Source organism: the organism of the source record quoted next, unplaced genomic scaffold, assembly GCF_019419815.1.
Source record: "Pyrus x bretschneideri cultivar Hongxiangsu unplaced genomic scaffold, Pyrus_bretschneideri_v1 Contig19, whole genome shotgun sequence".
Lineage (NCBI taxonomy): Eukaryota > Viridiplantae > Streptophyta > Magnoliopsida > Rosales > Rosaceae > Pyrus > Pyrus x bretschneideri.
In genome coordinates, this window is record NW_025999490.1 from 2,114,293 (window position 1) to 2,131,976 (window position 17,684).

General features: G+C 40.1%; 2 protein-coding genes across 2 annotated transcripts; both read left to right on the forward strand.

The window, feature by feature from the left end:
- Positions 1 to 3,307: 3,307 nt before the first annotated feature.
- Positions 3,308 to 8,362, forward strand: LOC125476444. Its single transcript, XM_048582620.1, has 8 exons — positions 3,308 to 3,475; positions 3,692 to 4,013; positions 4,176 to 4,747; positions 5,189 to 5,549; positions 5,751 to 6,056; positions 6,321 to 6,592; positions 6,665 to 6,787; positions 7,286 to 8,362. Exons 1-8 carry the CDS (start codon positions 3,308 to 3,310, stop codon positions 8,360 to 8,362), a joined length of 3,201 nt encoding a protein of 1,066 aa, XP_048438577.1.
- Positions 8,363 to 13,654: 5,292 nt separating this feature from the next.
- LOC108865372 (WPP domain-associated protein-like) lies at positions 13,655 to 15,113 on the forward strand. The gene is made up of 2 exons (XM_018648713.2): positions 13,655 to 13,798; positions 14,242 to 15,113. Exon 2 carries the CDS (start codon positions 14,322 to 14,324, stop codon positions 15,054 to 15,056), a length of 735 nt encoding a protein of 244 aa, XP_018504229.2. The 5' UTR covers positions 13,655 to 13,798; positions 14,242 to 14,321; the 3' UTR covers positions 15,057 to 15,113.
- The last annotated feature ends 2,571 nt before the right edge of the window (positions 15,114 to 17,684 follow it).

A 17,684-nucleotide genomic window follows, 5' to 3' on the forward strand; every position in this document is an offset into this window, starting at 1 on the left:
TAGAGCTCGTTTGCAAGTGCCTTTAAAATGATTAAAAGCACTTTTGGCAAATTTAATTTTGGATTTCAAAAGCACTTAAAATTTTTTTTTTTCAAGAGCTACTTAGATTTTTACTAAAGATTGATTTAAAAAACATTTTCTTCAAAAATATTTTTAAATATTTTAAAAGCAATTTCAGACGAGCAAAATCTAAACCATTGGTCATACTATATAATTTCTTAATCAAGAAGTATGGGGTCTCATCCAAAAGTCTAAAAGAAATATGGACTAATGAGAAAATAAGAGAGAAAAGTACAGTTGGAGAGGTACAAAAGTAATAGGACCCAATTACTTTTAAATTTGTTGAATACAACTGACAAGCAGTCCTCTGTCCAAACATATTACGCTTTTTAGTTAAAGTGGTTTTCGAAATTAGTATAAGTTCCCATTTTATTCATTGTGATTTAAAATCGATACAAATGATCATCAAGTTTGTCTACCGTCAATCATTATAATGATTATGTGAAAAAGTCTTAGTTAAATTGAGTGTATTTTTGTCCAATCAACCCCTCAACTTATTTTCCCATTTAACAGAGATTTTTTACGGAATGAAGAGAATGATTGACGGTGGATAAACTAGAGATCACTTCTATTGATTTTCAATATCAAAGATAAAAATGAGAAGTTATGCCAATTTCAAAGACAATTTGAACTAGAACGCCAACATATTAGTGCAGAAAATTAGATGAAGTTCATCTGAAAATGTAAACCAATCAATTAGAAAAAAATTTATAAGACCAATGATACTTTATCGGTCTGGTGTGCTAGATTTTGTACCGAATTTAAGCCTAGATGTTGTTTTACTTATATGCCTCTATTCTATTATTTCATGTTATTAGCGTTAATTGATCATGTTGTTGAGATGTGAGTTTTAAAGTGCTTACAAATTATCACAAGTGTAACATCCCGTCCCAAATTTCATTTTAACGTACTTGGAGAATTACGATTATACCCCTAGTTCGTTTTTATCCCATTAGTGTGTGTTGTGTGGTGTGGTGGGACCACACACACTCATACACTCTCTTTTCTCCCGGGATTCCCTCCCTCATTCCCTCACTCTGTCTTCTCTCTCTCTCTCTCTCTCTCTCCCCCGAGTCCATTTCTTCTTCTCCCTTCTGCAAACACACAAACCAACTCAAATCTCCACCAATCGAGAAACCAAGACCATCATCGTGTTTGTGGAGCTGAGAGGAGTTCAGAGGTGCCATTTTCAGGTAAGGATATCGTTGTTTTCACGTCGATATCGCCATGGCCGATTTGAACACTGTTCATGCACAATTAATCTAGCTTGTTTTGGGAGATTCTAAGCTTGTAGTTGTGTTTGTGAGGTTCCCAGGAGCTTGGGAGTGGTTCGTTGGGTGAATTTGGACGTCAGGATCGTCCTGTGCAAAGTTGGCCGAACTTGGATCGTTGTTGTAGGTGAGATTTCATGGTTTTTAGGCCTTAAAACTAGTCTAACGTTGTTCTACTAGTCCTAAGCTTCATTTTGGTATAAAGTTTGTGAAAAATGGTTGAAAAACGAAGGAGAAAACAAAGTTTGAAAAATTCCCAGTTTTCCGGCGACGGCGACGGCGCCGGCGACGGCGACTGGCCGGAGAAGAAAGGAGAATATTCCGTTAAGTTTAACGGAATATTCCTAACGGCGTCAGTTAACGGCGTCAGTTAAGGTTAACGGAATATTCCGTCAGGTTAACGGAATATTCCTGACGGCGTCTGTTGACACCGTCAGTGTGCAGTGCACGTGACTGCGCGTGGGGGCGCGTGGGTCCGTGCCTGTTCAGGCGCGTGGGGGCGCGTGCGTGGTCCAAAAATTATTTTAAAAATATGGGTGTGATCCTGAGGTTGTGTAGATCACATTGGTATATTCAATTGTCCATTTTGAGCAATGTATGAGAAGTTATTACGAGAAGTTGCTTAGGTGCTTTTAAATTAATGTTTTCGTAACTTTGTCGCGTATAGGTGATTCGTTTCCCGAGGACGAACGTTCACACTCAAGGCAGGGGGGCTACGACCCTTCTAATTATCAGTGAGTGGGCTTTTGTTTTCCGTATATACCTATATACATTTAAATTCCCAGAAACAGATTAAAAAGAGTAATTGATTTATGTCATGCACTTTATTATTATTACTTATGGATCATCACATGCATTAGTAGCGGCATACATATATATAAATGTGTGTTTGGTGCTGTGGACGCACAGGTAAGTGCCAGGTAAGCGGTATTCATGTTGTTATGCAATAGTAATTTGAGATGTTTAGAGAGCTCATAATCTGCACCCCCGGTGTTAGTGCTCCCGCCCAGAGAGGGGCAGAGTCCTTCACGTGATGTTCACCCGCACCACACGCTCGCCTTGGATCCAAGTTAGGTGCAAGCCTTGTCGGACAGACTACATTAGGTGGTTCCGACTCGTAGGTGACCCGCGATTATTCGCACAGTCTTCACGTGATCGTAGCACTAGAGCGTATATATTACACCCAGTCCTGTCGTACAGACCACGTTAGGTGGTTCCGACTCGTGTGCAGATTCAGATGTTGAGTTGAGAGTGGAGCTCTAGATGCAGCGGTACATGTCACGTTAGGTGACTCCCGGCTGCCAGATTATATGTTATTGATGTGATTTACGCTTGAGTATTTATATTTGATTATGAGATTCTGTTGTGGCATATTCTCAAGCATGAATGGCATATGTGGAGCATGATTGACATACCTATACATACGTATATATGTTCATTTTCTGGGAAGTATACAGGTTTTACGGCGAGGGGTTAGAATGTATTTTGCTAAAGAGTTTTCAAAGAACTTTGTTTTTGCCCACTCACGCTTTTGTTTTTGCGCCCCTCCAGGTTCTAGTGGTCTAGCAAGTTCGGTGGTTTATCCCAGAGGGCGTCTCGGCATTTCTGACAGACACTCACCATTGTAGGGTCACCTTCGGGTGTAAATATGTCGTATCTTTTCCTTTGGACTGTTGTAGACTTGCTCTGAATTGTGTCTCACATACACTAGTACTTTGTATGCTACTAGGTTTTTAATTATTCGTACTTTTATATTACTATCTTAATAGCTTCCGCACGCGCACATGGTTACGTCACCTTCGCGTGACGGCCAGCACGCCCTGATCTCGGTCGGGGTGTGTCAGCTTGGTATCAGAGCCGGACTCGTGCTGGTGGTGTGCCGACGGGGACGTCGGGCTCCCTAAGGGGGGTGGATAGGCTTGGTAAACCTATCCCACATCGGCCACACGAGGGTCGAGTCCTGGCCTTATATGTCCATGCCTGGCTCCTTAACTTCGAAGAGGCCTTTTGTGGCGACGGCGCTGGCTTCGGCTGGAGGTACCGGTTCCACAGGAACAAAACCGTGCGGTAGCCCTGCCTTCGGGCCAGGGAATGCCAAAGCGGACAATATCTTCGGAGTTGAAGGGTTGGGATGTGACAGCTTGGTATCAGAGCCTAGGTTTGGCAGTCCTGTGTCTTTGTGAGTATTCTAATAATTGGTGTCTTCTGTCAGAATCATGCCGCCTCGTCGGGAACCACGTCGCTCAGATGAGCCTAGTTTCCCTGATCTTACTCAGTTGGGGGAAGTGATTGCTACAGCCCTTCAAACAGTGATGCGCCCTCCCCAGAGGACCCCTCTGGAGACTATGTATAATTTGAAGTTGGATAAGTTTAAAGGTAACGAGGGTCATGAAGGTGCAGAACGTTGGTTGGAACACATAGAGAAGACTTTCCGTGTGTTGCATAACCAGGGGAACCTTCCTATGGAAAGGTGGGTCGAGACAACGTCATGGTTTCTGGAGATGGAGTCTGCAGCTTGGTGGGAGCAAGAACTTCGTATGTTGACTCCAGCTCAGAGGACCGATTGGAATGTTTTTAAGGACGTGTTTCAAAGGAGATTTGTACCCCCTGAGTATATCGACCGTAAGAAACAGGAATTCACTGAGTTGAAACAGCGAAAGATGACGGCTAACGAGTATTATCGTAAGTTCACTGATTTGTCTCGTTACTATCCTGATGTCGCTGGTAATCCGGCGGAGATGCTTCGTCGTTTTCGCTTGGGCACTAAGAAGAAATGGCGTTCTATGGTGACTACTACTCACTGCGAGTCCTACCAGGAGTTCTATGAGATATTATTGAGGGTAGAGGACTCTGAGAATATGTCAAGTGATAGTGACGAAGAGAAAAACGGCAATCAGAAGAAAGACGACAAAGGAAAAGGTCAAACATCGCTAGGGCCTCGCCAAACTCAGAACTTCAAAAGGGGTGGTGCAAGTTCAAGTTCGTCTAGTGGTGGTTTTAGTGCCTCTGGACAAGGACGTGGAGGTAGGTTTTATGGAGGTGCTCGAGGCCAGAGACAAGGTGATGGTGGCCGAAACCGACCCCCAGTTTGCCGTAGATGTAATAACCGACATTTCGGCGAATGCAGGCGTGGCAGTGGTGTTTGTTTCACGTGTGGACAGGCGGGACATATAGCTGTGAATTGTCCCCAGAGTCAGCAGCAGAAGCCGCAGCAGACCTTTATGCCGCCACCTGCACCGATTCGGCAAATCCAGGGTCCGAGTAATTATGGTCAAGCAGGTAGAGGTGGTGCCTATCATTATCAGGGTGATGCTGTTCCCTATGCCCCGGGACCGTATCAGTACCCCCAGGACCCGTATTCACAAGGTGGTTATCCCTCGTATCCCAGCAACTACATGCCGTATCCTCCAGCTCCAGTTGGTGGTTCTCAGTGGTACCAAGGAGGACAATATCAACAGGGTGAGAATGCTACTAGTAGTGCAGGGTCTTCGAGACAGATGGGTCAGCCCAGTCAGGGGCGTGGAGCTCAAGGTCGCGGTGTTCAAGCGAGCAGAGGTCGTGGAGGACGACAGCAGGGCCAGGGGCGTATTCACAATATTTCCCTGCAGGATGCTCAAAACAACCCGGACTTGATAATGGGTACGTTAAATATTCTTGGTTATTTTGCTAGAGTCTTAATTGATTGTGGAGCTACACATTCCGTTATTTCTCATACATTTGCTCAATTGACGCAACCTCGCCCCACATCTCTAGGGTACGATTTAGAATTCGCTATGCCTAGAGGAGAGAGATGTGTTGTAGATTGTATGTACCCAGGATGTCCAGTGATAGTAGAGGGTGTTGTTATGCCAGCTGATCTTATCCCGTTAGATATTGTCGATTTTGATGTGATTTTGGGCACAGATTGGTTGCACTTCTATCGTGCCAACATTGATTGTTACGGGAAAGTAGTTACGTTTCACCGTCCTGGATTACCTGAGGTTACTTTTGTGGGTGAGCAGAGCGGAGTAAGACACGGCGTTATTTCGGCTTTGCGAGCAAAGAAATTGTTGACTAAAGGTTGTCAGAGGTATCTAGCTCATGTGGTGCTAGAGGAAACCGTTCCTAGCAGAATTGAGGATGTGAGAGTGGTTAGACACTTCCCTGATGGTTTTCCTGAGGATTTACCTGGTTTACCCCCAGATCGAGATGTGGATTTCACTGTTGAGTTGCTTCCAGGTACCAATCCTATTTCTTTAACTCCTTATCGTATGGCTCCCGCTGAGTTAAGGGAATTGAAAGTGCAGTTACAGGAATTAGTGGATAAGGGATTCATTCAGCCTAGTACTTCGCCTTAGGGCGCTCCAGTGTTGTTTGTGAGGAAGAAAGACGGAACTTTGAGGCTGTGTATCGACTACAGACAATTGAATCGGGTGACGATTAAAAACCGTTATCCATTGCCTCGTATCGACGATTTGTTTGATCAGCTGAGAGGTGCTTGTGTATTTTCTAAGATAGACTTGAGGTCTGGGTACTATCAGCTGAAGATTAGTAGGGATGATGTTCCTAAGACGGCGTTCAGGACTCGTTACGGTCATTACGAGTTTCTGGTTATGCCATTTGGGTTGACTAATGCACCAGCAGCTTTTATAGACTTAATGAACCGGGTATTTCAGCCTTACCTGGATAGATTTGTTATTGTCTTCATTGACGATATTCTGGTGTATTCTAAGTCCAAAGCAGAGCATGTTCGACATCTTACTTTGGTGTTGAAGAGGTTGAGGGAACACCAACTGTATGCTAAGTTTAGCAAGTGCCAGTTCTGGTTAGATCAAGTCGCATTTTTGGGGCACATCATTTCTGCTCAAGGTATTCTTGTTGATCCTCAAAAGGTTGCAGCTGTGGAGAGTTGGGAACAACCACGAACCGTCACTGAGGTGAGAAGTTTCATTGGTTTGGCGGGATATTATCGGAGATTCGTTAAGGATTTTTCGGTAATTGCCTTGCCACTGACGAGGTTAACAAGGAAAGACGTTAAGTTTGAGTGGAATGATAAGTGTGAGCAAAGTTTCCAGCAGTTGAAGCATTGTCTTACTAATGCACCTGTTTTGGCACTCCCGAACGATAGTGGTGATTTCGAAGTTTATAGCGATGCTTCCTTGAATGGGCTGGGATGTGTATTGATGCAGCATGGTAGGGTGATTGCTTATGCTTCGCGGCAGTTGAAATCCCATGAGATGAATTACCCTACACATGATTTAGAGTTGGCTGCTATCATCTTTGCGTTGAAGTTGTGGAGACATTATCTGTACGGAGAGAAGTGTAGGATCTTCACAGACCACAAAAGTCTTCAGTATCTTTTCACCCAGAAGGAACTTAATCTTCGTCAACGGAGGTGGTTGGAATTGCTCAGCGATTACGATTGCACGATTGATTATCACCCAGGTCGTGCGAACGTAGTGGCCGATGCACTTAGCAGGAAGTCACATGGCCGTATCAATGCGTTGTACGCTAGTCGTATTCCTCTTTTAGTGGACTTGCGTGCTACGGGAGTAAGGTTAGAAGCAGAAGATCGAGAAGTGGCATTACTTGCTAATTTTCAAGTTAGACCAATCTTGGTTGATCGGGTGCTTGAAGCTCAGGTAGCTGATGAACAGACTCAAGAACTAATTCGAGCTCGAGATCAAGGAAGGAGGCGAGATCTCAGAGTTCGTGATTCTGATGGCATGTTGATGTTAGAGGGTAGAATGTTCGTGCCTAGTAATGCAGATTTGAAGAAGGAAATTCTAGATGAAGCACATATCTCGGCTTATGCCATGCACCCAGGAGTGACTAAAATGTATCATACTATTCGACCATTTTACTATTGGCCGGGTATAAAAAGAGAGATAGCTGAGTATGTGAGCAGTTGTGCTATTTGTCAGCAGGTTAAAGCAGAAAGAAAGAAGCCGTTTGGATTGTTGCAACCGCTTCCCGTTCCAGAGTGGAAATGGGAAAATATCACTATGGATTTTGTGTACAAGTTGCCGCGTACACATAATGGCTTTGATGGCATTTGGGTGATCGTTGATCGGCTCACTAAGTCGGCACATTTCATTCCAGTGAGAGAGAAGTACTCTTTGAGCCGGTTAGCTGAATTGTTTATCTCAAAGGTTGTGAAGTACCATGGTGTCCCTGTAAGTATCGTCTCGGATCGTGATCCACGATTCACATCGAAGTTTTGGGTAGCTTTTCAGGAAGCTTTGGGTACGAGACTACTTTACAGTACGGCATATCATCCACAGACGGACGGACAGTCCGAGAGAACTATTCAGACTTTGGAAGATATGCTGCGAGCATCAGTGTTACAGTTCAGTGATGCTTGGCACCAGCGGTTAGATTTGATGGAATTTGCTTACAACAACAGTTTCCATTCGAGCATTGGCATGGCGCCATTTGAAGCCTTGTATGGTAGATCTTGTCGCACTCCGTTGTGTTGGTCAGAGGTTGGCGAAAGAGTCTTAGTGGGTCCGGAGATTGTCGAGGAGACTACTCAAAATGTTCAGGTAATTAGGTCTAACCTGAAAGCAGCTCAGGACAGGCAGAAAAGTTTAGCAGATCGACATGCTACGGACAGAGTGTATGAGGTCGGAGATTGGGTATTTCTGAAGCTTTCACCGTGGAGAGGTGTTGTGCGGTTTGGAAAGAAGGGAAAGTTGAGTCCCAGGTACATCGGACCGTACATAGTCACAGAAAGAGTTGGTGAGGTAGCTTACAGGTTGGAGTTGCCTCCGGAGTTGGCTAAAGTGCATAACGTTTTTCACGTGTCTATGCTCCGACATTACGTTGCTGATCCATTGCATGTGATACCTCCTCAACCGTTAGAGATAAATCCAGATTTGACGTACGACGAGGAACCGTTAACGATCTTGGATCGGAAAGAAAAGGTTCTGAGGAACAAGACGGTAAATTTGGTGAAAGTTTTGTGGAGGAATCACTCAGTTGAAGAAGCTACTTGGGAGACAGAAGAACGAATGAGGGATTTGTATCCTAGATTATTCTTTGACCGTTAGGGGTGTAATTAGTTATTTTGAATTTCGGGACGAAATTTTATTAAGGTGGGTAGGTTGTAACATCCCGTCCCAAATTTCATTTTAACGTACTTGGAGAATTACGATTATACCCCTAGTTCGTTTTTATCCCATTAGTGTGTGTTGTGTGGTGTGGTGGGACCACACACACTCATACACTCTCTTTTCTCCCGGGATTCCCTCCCTCATTCCCTCACTCTGTCTTCTCTCTCTCTCTCTCTCTCCCCCGAGTCCATTTCTTCTTCTCCCTTCTGCAAACACACAAACCAACTCAAATCTCCACCAATCGAGAAACCAAGACCATCATCGTGTTCGTGGAGCTGAGAGGAGTTCAGAGGTGCCATTTTCAGGTGAGGATATCGTTGTTTTCACGTCGATATCGCCATGGCCGATTTGAACACTGTTCATGCACAATTAATCTAGCTTGTTTTGGGAGATTCTAAGCTTGTAGTTGTGTTTGTGAGGTTCCCAGGAGCTTGGGAGTGGTTCGTTGGGTGAATTTGGACGTCAGGATCGTCCTGTGCAAAGTTGGCCGAACTTGGATCGTTGTTGTAGGTGAGATTTCATGGTTTTTAGGCCTTAAAACTAGTCTAACGTTGTTCTACTAGTCCTAAGCTTCATTTTGGTATAAAGTTTGTGAAAAATGGTTGAAAAACGAAGGAGAAAACAAAGTTTGAAAAATTCCCAGTTTTCCGGCGACGGCGACGGCGCCGGCGACGGCGACTGGCCGGAGAAGAAAGGAGAATATTCCGTTAAGTTTAACGGAATATTCCTAACGGCGTCAGTTAAGGTTAACGAAATATTCCGTCAGGTTAACGGAATATTCCTGACGGCGTCTGTTGACACCGTCAGTGTGCAGTGCACGTGACTGCGCGTGGGGGCGCGTGCATGGTCCAAAAATTATTTTAAAAATATGGGTGTGATCCTGAGGTTGTGTAGATCACATTGGTATATTCAATTGTCCATTTTGAGCAATGTATGAGAAGTTATTACGAGAAGTTGCTTAGGTGCTTTTAAATTAATGTTTTCGTAACTTTGTCGCGTATAGGTGATTCGTTTCCCGAGGACGAACGTTCACACTCAAGGCAGGGGGGCTACGACCCTTCTAATTATCAGTGAGTGGGCTTTTGTTTTCCGTATATACCTATATACATTTAAATTCCCAGAAACAGATTAAAAAGAGTAATTGATTTATGCCATGCACTTTATTATTATTACTTATGGATCATCACATGCATTAGTAGCGGCATACATATATATAAATGTGTGTTTGGTGCTGTGGACGCACAGGTAAGTGCCAGGTTAGCGGTATTCATGTTGTTATGCAATAGTAATTTGATATGTTTAGAGAGCTCATAATCTGCACCCCCGGTGTTAGTGCTCCCGCCCAGAGAGGGGCAGAGTCCTTCACGTGATGTTCAGCCGCACCACACGCTCACCTTGGATCCAAGTTAGGTGCAAGCCTTGTCGGACATACTACATTAGGTGGTTCCGACTCGTAGGTGACCCGCGATTATTCGCACAGTCTTCACGTGATCGTAGCACTAGAGCGTATATATTACACCCAGTCCTGTCGTACAGACCACGTTAGGTGGTTCCGACTCGTGTGCAGATTCAGATGTTGAGTTGAGAGTGGAGCTCTAGATGCAGCGGTACATGTCACGTTAGGTGACTCCCGGCTGCCAGATTATATGTTATTGATGTGATTTACGCTTGAGTATTTATATTTGATTATGAGATTCTGTTGTGGCATATTCTCAAGCATGAATGGCATATGTGGAGCATGATTGACATACCTATACATACGTATATATGTTCATTTTCTGGGAAGTATACAGGTTTTACGGCGAGGGGTTAGAATGTATTTTGCTAAAGAGTTTTCAAAGAACTTTGTTTTTGCCCACTCACGCTTTTGTTTTTGCGCCCCTCCAGGTTCTAGTGGTCTAGCAAGTTCGGTGGTTTATCCCAGAGGGCGTCTCGGCATTTCTGACAGACACTCACCATTGTAGGGTCACCTTCGGGTGTAAATATGTCGTATCTTTTCCTTTGGACTGTTGTAGACTTGCTCTGAATTGTGTCTCACATACACTAGTACTTTGTATGCTACTAGGTTTTTAATTATTCGTACTTTTATATTACTATCTTAATAGCTTCCGCACGCGCACATGGTTACGTCACCTTCGCGTGACGGCCAGCACGCCCTGATCTCGGTCGGGGTGTGTCAACAAGTGCTTTTGATCATATTTGACAAAAAAAAAAAAAAAAAAGTTAAAAGCGATTATGGGTTCAAAATAGAACTTGAAAAATGCTTTTTAGAAGCACTTAGATGTTTTTTCAAAGTTTACCCGCATTTTTATTAAAATCCAAGGTTCCAACATCTATGGCTCGTTTGCACGTACTTTAAAAATGATTAAAAACACTTTTAGCAAAATTAATTTTGGATTTTAAAAGCACTTTAAATTTTTCTTCAAGAGCCACTTAGATTTTTACTAAAGATTGATTTTAAAAACAATTTCTTCAAAAACGTTTTTAAACATTTTTAAAGCAATTTCAGACAAGCAAAATCTAAATTATTGGTCATACTATATAATTCCTTAATCAAGAAGTATGGGGTCTCAACCAAAAGTTGAAAAGAAATATGGACTAATGAGAAAAGAAGAGAAAAAAAATACAGTTGGAAAGACTTTAAATTTCTTTCAAGAGCCACATAGATTTGTACTAAAGATTTGCTTCAAAAACATTTTGTTCAAAAGCGTTTTTAAACATTTTAAAAGCAATTTTAGATGAGCAAAATCAAACTATTGGTCATACTATATAATTCCTTAATCAAGAAGTATGGGGTCTCATCCAAAAGTTGAAAAGAAATATGGACTAATGAGAAAAGTAGAGAAAAAATTACAGTTGGAAAGCACTTTAAATTTTTTTTCAAGAGCCACTTAGATTTTTACTAAAAATTGGTTTCAAAAACATTTTATTCAAAAGCGTTTTTAAACATTTTAAAAGTAATTTTAGATGAGCAAAATCTAAACTATTGGTCATACTATATAATTCCTTAATCAAGAAGTATGGGGTCTCAACCAAAAGTTGAAAAGAAATATGGACTAATGAGAAAAGAAGAGAAAAAAAATACAGTTGGAAAACACATTAAATTTTTTTCAAGAGCCACATAGATTTTTATTAAAGATTGGTTTCAAAAATATTTTCTTCAAAAGCGTTTTTAAACATTTTAAAAGGAATTTCAGATGAGCAAAATCTAAACTATTAGTCATACTATATAATTCCTTAGTCAAGAAGTTTGGGGTCTCAACCAAAAGTTGAAAAGAAATATGGACTAACGAGAAAAGAAGAGAAAAGCTTACAATTGGAAGGGACTTTAAATTTTTTTTAAGAGCCACATATATTTTTACTAAAGATTTATTTCAAAAATATTTTCTTCAAAAACGTTTATAAACATTTAAAAAGCAATTTCAGACGAGCAAAATCTAAACTCTTGGCCATACTATATAATTGCTTAATCAAGAAGTATGGGTCTCAACCAAAAGTTGAAAAGAAATATAGACTAATGAGAAAAGAAGAGGAAAAAAAAATACAATTGGAAAGCACTTTAAATTTTTTTCAAGAGCCACTTAGATTTTTACTAAAAATTGATTTCAAGAATATTTTCGTCAAAAGCGTTTTTAAACATTTTAAAAGCAATTTCAGACGAGCAAAATCTAAACTATTGGTTATACTATATAATTCCTTAGTCAAGAAGTATAAGGTCTCAACCCAAAAGTTGAAAAGAAATATGGACTAATGAGAAAGGAAGAGAAAAAAAATTACGGTTGGAAATGATTTAATTTTTTTTTTAAGAGCCACTTATATTTTTACTAAAAATTGATTTCAAAAATATTTTCTTCAAAATGACACCCCGACTCGAAATGTCCACTAGGACTCCGAATCAAGCTGTACCGGCCGACACCTAGAGGGTGACGAAGCCATAAAGTATAGTGATGTGGAAAATGTGAATAAAAAATTTAAACCTAAAAGTACCTAAAGACAAGAGTACGCTATGAGCGGGGATAAATCCATTTTACACGCGACGTCAGAGTATAAGTAAAGTACAGTAGTGTGGCTAAGGATCATACCCTCATAGGTAGCCACCTATACTGAGATTTGCCAAGAATCTTCGTTGATACGAACTTGCAATAGCTAAAACCTGAAGGGGCAAAAAATAAGGATAAGTGGGTCTCAAGATAAAGTTTTAATAAAAACCTTTTGAAAATGTTATAATCCCTCGTCGTAAAACTGTTATAATTTTTTAGAAAATAATAATACATACATATATAGAATCATGCTCGAGAATAGTGAAAACCTAGTATATGCCATGTCAAGTATCTCATCAATGAAATAAGTAAGCCAGGTGAAATAAATCAATGTAAAATGATATGCCAGGCGGAGTCACCTAACGTGACTTGTATAGCTGAACCTATAGCTCATTAACCAATTATTGCACACGAGTCGGAACCACCTAATGTGGTCTGTATGACAGAACTGGGTGTAAATAAGTATGCTCAAGTGCTACGATCACGTGAAGGTTGTGCGAATAATCGCGAGTCACCTAGGAGTCGGAACCACCTAATGTGGTATTTACGACAGGGCTGTGCACCAAACTTAGATCCAAGGTGAGCGTGCGGTGTGAGAGTTGAACATCATATGAAGGACTGTGCCCTGGCCATGGGCGGGAGCACTAACACCAGGGTGCAGGATAATGAGCTTTACATGTCTATACTCATAACTATAACCAATGCAACCATTAACATCAATATGCACTCACCTGAAGCTTACCTGGGTGTCCGCAGCATCATGCAATAATATGCATATCTATACTAAACATTTTAAAAGCAATTTCAGACGAGCAAAATCTAAAGTCTTGGTTATACTATACAATTCCTTAATCAAGAAGTATGGGGTCTCAACCAAAAGTTGAAAAGAAATATGGACTAATGAGAAAAGAAGAGAAAAAAATACAGTTGGAAAACACTCTAAATTTTTTTCAAGAGCTACTTAGATTTTTACTAAAGATTGGTTTCAAAAACATTTTTAAACATTTTAAAAGCAATTTCATATGAGCAAAATCTATACTATTGGTCATACTATATAATTCCTTAATCAAGAATCATGGGGTCTCAACCAAAAGTTGACAAGAAATATGGACTAATAAGAAAAGAAGAGAAAAAGATACATTTGGAAAGCACTTAATTTTTTTTTTTTTTTTTTTCTAGAGCCACTTAGATTTTTACTAAATATTGGTTTCAAAAACATTCTTCAAAAGCATTTTCAAACATTTTAAAAGCAAATTCAGATGAGCAAAATCTAAACTATTGGTCATACTATATAATTCAGATGAGCAAAATATTGGATTCAGCTTCTTCACTGGTAAGTAGCTTTTTCTTGTGGTTCCATTTTCAGGAATTTTGGATTTTTAATTTTTAATTATTTTTTTGGTGTTCTGGAGCTCGTTTCGTGGAAGCTCTGTTTGGTTGGCGAGAAAATGCAAGAAAGTGGAAATATAAAATAATTTGAATTTGGCATTGCATTTTTTGGTTGCTTAACTATGTACTAGTAAACATGAAAAAATTTTCAGACTATATACTTATATATATTATGTATGTATGTGTATATTTGTTTTCTGCCTTCTTTTTAAATGACTTGATACTGCTACGTCTTTTGTTTTCTTCCATTTTTATTAGCACTTGAGCAGGTTCCTTTGTAATTTGATTCACGTTTTCATGAAATTTAGTTGAGTCGACAAGATTAAAGTTACTGGGACTTTTTTAATTGTGATTTTTCCTAATTTTTTTCTTTTTGAACTTTTGCAGTTCAACGGGTCTGCATATTGGTGGTGAAGTTCGTTTTATACTTGCGAAGAACCTAAGAAGTTAGGGAGATTTTATAAGTCATGAGTAACGGTGTTGAATCATGCAATGAAGAAATCAATGACCGGTTGACCATATCGAGGGTGGTTAGTGACTCGGTCATCAAGGGGATCGTTGATGCTGTAACACAAGAAGCAGCAGAGAAAATTGCTCAGAAAGAACTAGAGGTGACTATGCTGAAGGAAATGTTACATGTTTACCACGTGCGTGGTGATGAAAACGAATTCTTACCCATGGAGCGAGAGTCAAAAGGTACCGAAGACAGATTTATTAAAAAAGGTGCCAGAGGTGGCGTGTGTCCTAACTTTCTTGAAGCTGTCGTAGAGCATGGTGGCATAGAAAAATCTTTGGGCATCTTACGAGGAACAACTAAAGAGCAGTTCAACAAGCTCAAGACTGAAATTGATGGAATTAGAGGGTGTAGTTCAATCAAGAGGACTGGTTCTGGTTCTCAGTTGTTGGGCTTGGGTGACATACTGCATGATAATGTATCTGACAGATGGGTTGATGTGGATAGATCGTTCGATAGCCTGAAGGGCACAGTAGAAACTGTCTTTCAACAGTTGGAAGAAGTGGTTAGCTCGGCACAGGCATCAGTCTGTGAATGGCAGCAGGAGGAGGATTTTAAAGCAGAAATAGATAGTTCGAATCCTTCCGTCCCAGAAATTGATCGTGTTATTAGCCTAGATGTTGTTTTACTTATATGCCTAGATGTTGTTTTACTTATATGCCTCTATTATATTATTTCATGTAATTAGCGTTAATTGATCATGTTGTTGAGATGTGAGTTTTAGAGTACTTTCAAATTATCACAAGCGCTTTTGATCATATTTGACAAAAAAAAAAAAAAAAAAAAATGTTAAAAGTAATTATGAGTTCAAAATAGAACTTGAAAAATGTTTTTTAGAAGCACTTTAAGTTTTTTTTATTAAAATCCAAGAATTCAATAGCTATGCCTCATTTGTAAGTACTTTTAAAATGATTAAAAACGATTTTAGCAAAATTAATTTTGGATTCCAAATGCACTTTAAATTCTTTTCAGGAGCCATTTAGATTTTACTAAAAATTGGTTTTAAAACCATTTTCTTCAAAAACGTTTTTAAACATTTTAAAAGCAATTTCAGATGAGCAAAATCTAAACTATTGATCATACTATATAATTCCTTAATCAAGAATTATGGGGTCTCAACCAACAGTTGAAAAGAAATATGGACTAATGAGAAAAAAAATACGGTTGGAAACACTTTAAATTTCTTTCAAGAACCACTTAGATTTTAACTAAATATTGGTTTCAAAAACATTTTCTTCAAAAACCTTTTTAAACATTTTAAAAGCAATTTCAGACAAGCAAAATCTAAACTATTTGTGACATCCCACATTGCCCAGGGGAGTGATCCTTAAATGTATATTCCAATCCCTACCTAGCACGAGGCATTTTGGGAGCTCACTGGCTTTGGGTTCCGTAGGAACTCCGAAGTTAAGCGAGAAGGGGGCTAGAGCAATCCCATGATGGGTGACCCACTGGGAAGTTGCTCGTGAGTGTCCAAAAACAAAACCGTGAGGGAATGGTAAGCCCAAAGCGGACAATATCGTGCTACGGTGGTGGAGTCGGCCCGGGAAGTGATCCGCCTCGGGCCGGGATGTGACATTTGGTATCAGAGCCTAACCCTGGGTGTGGTGTGCCGACGAGGACGTCGGGCCCCTAAGGGGAGTGGATTGTGACATCCCACATTGCCCAGGGGAGTGATCCTTAAATGTATATTCCAATCCCTACCTAGCACGAGGCCTTTTGGGAGCTCACTGGCTTTGGGTTCCGTAGGAACTCCGAAGTTAAGCGAGAAGGGGGCTAGAGCAATCCCATGATGGGTGACCCACTGGGAAGTTGCTCGTGAGTTTCCAAAAACAAAACCGTGAGGGAATGGTAAGCCCAAAGTGGACAATATCGTGCTACGGTGGTGGAGTCGGCCCGGGAAGTGATCCGCCTCGGGCCGGGATGTGACACTATTGGTCAAACTATATATATCCTTAATCAAGAAGTGTGAGGTCTCAACCAAAAGTTGAAAACAAATATGTACTAATGAGAACAGAAGAGAAAAAAAAAATGGTTCAAAAACACTTTAAATTTTTTTCAAGAGCCACGTAGATTTTTACTAAAGATTGGTTTTAAAAATATTTTCCTCGAAAGAGTTTTTAAACATTTTAAAAGCAATTTCAGACAAGCAAAATCTAAACTATTGGTTATACTATATAATTCCATAATCAAGAAGTATGGGGTCTCAACCAAAAGTTGAAAGGAAATATGGACGAATAAGAAAAGAAGAGAAAAAAATACAGTTGGAAAGAGAAAAAAATACAGTTGGAAAATACTTTAAATTTTTTTCAAGAGCCACTTAGATTTTTACCAAAGATTGGTTTCAAAAACATTTTTAAACATTTTAAAAGCAATTTTTAGACGAGCAAAATTTAAACTATTGGTCATACTATATAATTCCTTAAACAATAAGTATGGGGTCTCAACCAAAGGTTGAAAAGAAATATGGACTAATGAGAAAAGAAGAGAAAAAAATACAGTTGGAAAGCGCATTAATTTTATTTCAAGAGCCACTTAGATTTGTACTAAAGATTGATTTCAAAAATATTTTATTCAAAATCGTTTTTAAACATTTTAAAGGCAATTTCAGACGAACAAAATCTAAACTCTTGTCCATACTATATAATTCCTTAATCAAGAAGTATGGGGTCTCTACCAAAAGTTGAAAAGAAATATGGACTAATGAGAAAAGAAGATAAAAAAATAAAATTGGAAAGCACCTTAAATTTTTTTTCAAGAGCCACTTAGATTTTTACTAAAGATTGGTTTCAAAAACATTGTGACATCCCGTCCTGGAAATATCGAAACGCACGTGTGAAATGACTAAATTACCCCTAGTTCGTTCTTTGACATTATTGGTTGTTTTGTGTGTTGTGGCATGTGTTGGTCCACACACTCACACACTCTCAGACACTGTCTCTCTCTCTCTGCCTTTCCCTGTCTCTTTCTCCCCCGAGCTCCATTCTCTTTCTTCTTCTTTGAAAACGTACGGACAAACCCATAACCCACCAAATCCTCACAGATCGAAGAAACTAAGGGTACCATTGGACTCGTGAGGTCGAGGCGAGCACAATCATACCATTTTCAGGTAGGAACTCTAACGTTTTCACGTCGTTTCGACAATGGTAGTTTTGAGCACTGTTCATGCAAGTTTAATCTAGTTAGTTTTTGGACTTTTGAAGCTCGTAGATGTGTTGGTGAGGTCCCAAGGAGCTTGGGAGTGCATCGTTGGAAGGAATTGGACGTCGGAACCACGAATTGTAAGTTTGGCCGAATTTTCATATTTTTGGAAAGT